Source organism: Otolemur garnettii, unplaced genomic scaffold (assembly GCF_000181295.1).
Source record: "Otolemur garnettii isolate 467f Iridium unplaced genomic scaffold, OtoGar3 scaffold00288, whole genome shotgun sequence".
NCBI classification, from domain to species: Eukaryota; Metazoa; Chordata; class Mammalia; order Primates; family Galagidae; genus Otolemur; species Otolemur garnettii.
This window is the reverse complement of record NW_003852683.1, coordinates 773,894-778,372: the sequence shown is the minus strand read 5'-3', so window position 1 is coordinate 778,372 and position 4,479 is coordinate 773,894. Positions and strand designations below refer to the sequence as shown.

Sequence of the window (4,479 nt, the reverse complement as noted above, 5' to 3'; positions counted from 1 at the left end):
AAACCTTATGAATGCAGGGAATGCCAGGAATCCTTCAGGTACAAGTCCCAACTCCTTGTCCATAGGAGAATTCACTTGGAACAGAAACCTTATCAATGTACAGAATGCCACAAAGTCTTCAGCAGCAAGTTCTATCTTCTAATTCATCACAGAATTCACTCAGGAGAGAAACCTTATGAATGCAGGGAATGCCACAAAGCCTTTAGCTGCAAGTCCCAACTTCTTACCCATCAAACAGTTCACTCTGGAGACAAACATTTTGAATGCAGGGAATGCCACAAAACCTTTAGCCGAAAGTCCTATCTCCTTATCCATAAGAGAATTCATTCAGAAGAGAAACCTTATGAATGCACAGATTGCCACAAAGCCTTCAGCCACAAGTCCTATCTCCTCATGCATCAGAGGATTCACTCGGGAGAGAAACCATATGAATGCAGGGAATGCCACAAAGCCTTTAGCCGCAAGTCCTATCTCCATATCCATCAGAGAATTCATTTGGGAGTGAAACCTTATGAATGCAGGGAATGCCACAAAGCCTTTAGCAGCCAGTCCTATCTCCTTATCCATCAGAGAATTCACTCAGGAAAATCTTATGAATGCAGGCAGTGCCACAAAGCCTTCAGCAGCCAGTCCTATCTCCTTATCCATCAGAGAATTCACGTAGAAGAGAAACCATATGAATGCAGGCAATGCCACAAAGCCTTCAGCAGTAAGTTCTGTCTTCTCAGTCATCAGAAAATTCACTCAGGAGAGAAACCTTATGAATGCAGGGAATGCCATAAAACCTTTACCCGCAAGTGCTATCTCCTTGTCCATCAGAGAATTCACTCAGGAGAGAAACCTTATGAATGCACAGAATGCCAGAAATCCTTCAGGCACAAGTCTCAACTCCTTGTCCATAAGAGAATTCACTCAGGACAGAAACCCTATGAATGCAGTGAATGCCACAAAGCCTTCAGCAGCAAGTTCTATGTTCTCATTCATCAGAGAATTCATTCAGGAGAGAAACCATATGAATGCAAGGAATGCCATAAAGCCTTTATTCGCAAGTCCTATCTCCTTACCCATCAGAGAATTCACTCAGGAGAGAAACCTTATGAATGCACAGAATGCCAAAAAGCCTTCAGTGACAAGTCCTATCTCCTTATCCATCAGAGAATTCACTCAGGAGAAAAACCTTATGAATGCAGGGAATGCCACAAAGCATTCAGGCAAAAGTCCCATCTCCTTATCCATCAGAGAATTCACTTGGGAGAGTAAACCTTACGAATTCCTTGAATCTGGGAAGACTTTCTCTTATGGATTCATCGGGGAATCCATACAGGAAAGAAACCTTATTGGTACCATTAATGTAGGAAAACTTTCCCTATCACATTTAGACCTTGTTTTATATCAGAAAACAGGCAGGAGAGAAACTTCATCAAAACAGTCAGTGTCGGCAATCTTTAGCCCATACGTCATATTTTACTATACATCAAAGAACACACAATGGTGAGAAATCTTATGGATGCAGTGAGTATTGGAAAACTTTCTCCCACAAATTTAGCCTTCATCAGAAACTCAATGGAAAGAAATGAAAGTTGTCACTGAGAGTATACCAGAGTTTATATGAGATTGAAACCTCAAGACTGAAGCTTATGTAGACAAGCTTCTTTTCAGTGTTTCCCATTAGGAAATAGTGTTAAGTCCAAAGCCAGTCAGAGGATAATAACTTTTTCCAAGATATGTCAATTGAATATAGGCCAAAGAGAATTAACAGAAAGGAATGTATATAAGGCTCGGCACCTGTAGCTCAGCGGCTAGGGTGCCAGCCACATACACTGAAGCTGGTGTGTTTGAATCCAGTTTAGGACTGCCAAACAAAAATGACAACTACAAACAAAAAATAGCCGGGCATTGTGGCGAGTGCCTGTAGTCTCAGCTACTTGGGAGGCTGAGGCAAGAGAATCACTTAAGCCCAAGAGTTTGAGGTTGCTGTGAACTATGATGCTATGGCACTCTACACAAGGTGACAGCTTGAGACTCGGTCTCAAAAAAAAAAAGGAATGTATATGTGTACATTGGTTGTGAGGATGTTGTTGACATAAAATTTAGCTATATCAGTATCACAGAATTTACGTTCATATCAAAAAGCAATTCTATTATGAATCTAGGGAATCATGTTTTTATGGGTATCACATTATAGGGGGAGTCATTTTTCTGCTGTTGTGATATGGAACGCATTAAATATGTAAAAAGTCTGGTCAGAAAATAATACAAAAATATATCAGAATAATGCCAAGTATGTAATAGTTTTGTACTGATTTTTATTATGAAAATGATTATTCCTATTGAGAATTACGTATGTTTGCATAACAATTGTTACTACATAGTACAAATGCTTAAATGTGCCTAAAACCTTCTCAGAGAGTATCTGCAATTAAACTTTATAATCCTACATAAATTATTGAACTACAATGCCTAATTGTGTTTTGGAAGAAATCTCAATACAAATTCTACATATCTTTTTCTCCCTGGTGTTTGCTAGTATTTGCAAATGGGTCTGGAAATTTTTGTGCCCTTCTCTTGTAAACCTTATTAATTCTAAGATGGACATTTTCTCCACATATTACTAATGCTGATATTAAGGTGTGACATATAATCTATTGACTTGACATATAAATGGAGAACTGGTATGTAAACTCCTGGTACATAAGATAACCAAGGGTATCTTAGGTCAGATGAAATATAATTCTTTATAAAGGATTTTGTTTCTTCTAAGCCAACCAGATATTTGGGGTTTGCAGAAGATAGCTGTGTATAGGTTTTATGCCCCTTTTGTATTCTAAATAGTTTGAGCGATAGTTCCTAATATCAGATAGATGGAAATTAAATATTGGCTGTAGTCCTGGTATATATTGCTTGATTGGATAATGTGACCTGGTCTTACGATCCAGTAAAACAGGGTGCTGAGTGAAGACAAAAATGCTGTAGAGCAGAATTCCCAGACAGCCCACATGCACTTGTAATATCAGCCAAAAGTAAATCTTTGTTGTTTAAAGCCATAGATGTTGGGGGGGGGGTGCCTTTTCATTACAACATAATAATATGTCAGATACAAATGCTTTCTTAATCTAGAAAACCTTTCTTAAATTATTTTCAACTCTCTTTGACATTGAAAAGGTCCAGTCTTATTAGTGTGATAGGTAAGGACCTTGTATGAGTTTTCTCTTGCTGTGCAACCTAAATCTTCTCTTATAGAACTTTAATACTAAAATCCTCACAAGAGACAAGCAGCAAAGAATTTTTAAGATAATCCTAAGACGTGGGGTGCCCATCATTCAATGGTTAGGGCACTGGCCACATGCTCCTGGGATGGTGGGTTCAAATCTGGCCCAGGCCTGCTTAAACAAACAAAAGAAAATCTGGGCATTGTGGGGGGCACCTGTAATTCCAGCTACTTGGGAGGCTGAGGCAAGACGCTGGAGCCCTAGAGTTGGAGGTTGCTGTGAGATATGACACCGCGGTACTCTACTGAAGGTGACAAAGTGAAACTGTCTCAATAGTAAAAAAGAATCCTAAGAAATATGACAAGGATTTTGCTTTACTTGATAGCAAGATTTGCTACAAATCTGTGGAAATTAGATAGCATGGTGTAGGTGAAGGGATAGATACCTATTCCAAATTTTAACATAGAGCTCAGAAAATGATCCATCTGTATGGAAATTGGATATATACTTGAGATGGGATTATGAGTCATTGCAAAGAAAAGGTCATTACATGGAGCTAGCCAAACTTAGGTGTGCAAGTTCTCAATTCTGACACCAGCTACAAATTGAGAGGTCTTTAGGACCAAGCTATCTTCAAATTTGGAGATTCTCACAACATTCCTGAGGTTCGATAATAGATCACTTCCTAGGGTCAGAAAGACTCCCAATCACTGAAGCACTAATGTATTGAGGGGAACTAGCTAACCAGGAAGGTGACTGTAAGAGGCTTGACCTGACACTTATGATTACGGGCAGGGGAAGAGGCAGAGAGGGAGAAGTATGGGAATGTTTTAAGCATGAATAGTCGATCATCCTCAGGGATGTGTTATCCTCCCTGCATGAAGTAATGACAATATTTGGAGGAGTGTTGCCAGCCAGGGAAGTACATGTGAGCTTCCTCTACATAGTTTTTATTGGGATTTTATTACATAGGCTTGATTACTTGGGTTTTACTCAACACCCCTTCAGTGTATAGTTCATATATATCACATGGCTCAAAGCCCCAACCTATGGTTTTATTTACTGTAATTTTCATGTCAGACAGTAACATTTAACATCAAGAGAAAAGGGGGGCTCGGGGCCCATACTCAGTGGTTAGGGCATTGGCCACATACACTAGGGCTGGTGGGTTCCAACCTTGCCCAGGTCTGCTAAACAATGACAACAACAAAAATAGCCAGGTGTTGTGGCAGGCGCCTGTAGTCCCAGCTACTTGGGAGGCTGAGGCAAG

General features: G+C 39.8%; 1 protein-coding gene across 1 annotated transcript in view; it reads left to right on the top strand.

The window, feature by feature from the left end:
• The window catches only part of LOC111722609 (zinc finger protein 84-like), an 8,937-nt gene extending 7,677 nt beyond the window's left edge, over positions 1-1,260 (top strand). Inside the window, exon 6 of the mRNA XM_023508907.1 lies at positions 66-1,260. Coding sequence (XP_023364675.1) covers positions 66-1,260 — 1,195 coding nt within the window. The remainder of the gene's footprint in view (positions 1-65) is intronic.
• The last annotated feature ends 3,219 nt before the right edge of the window (positions 1,261-4,479 follow it).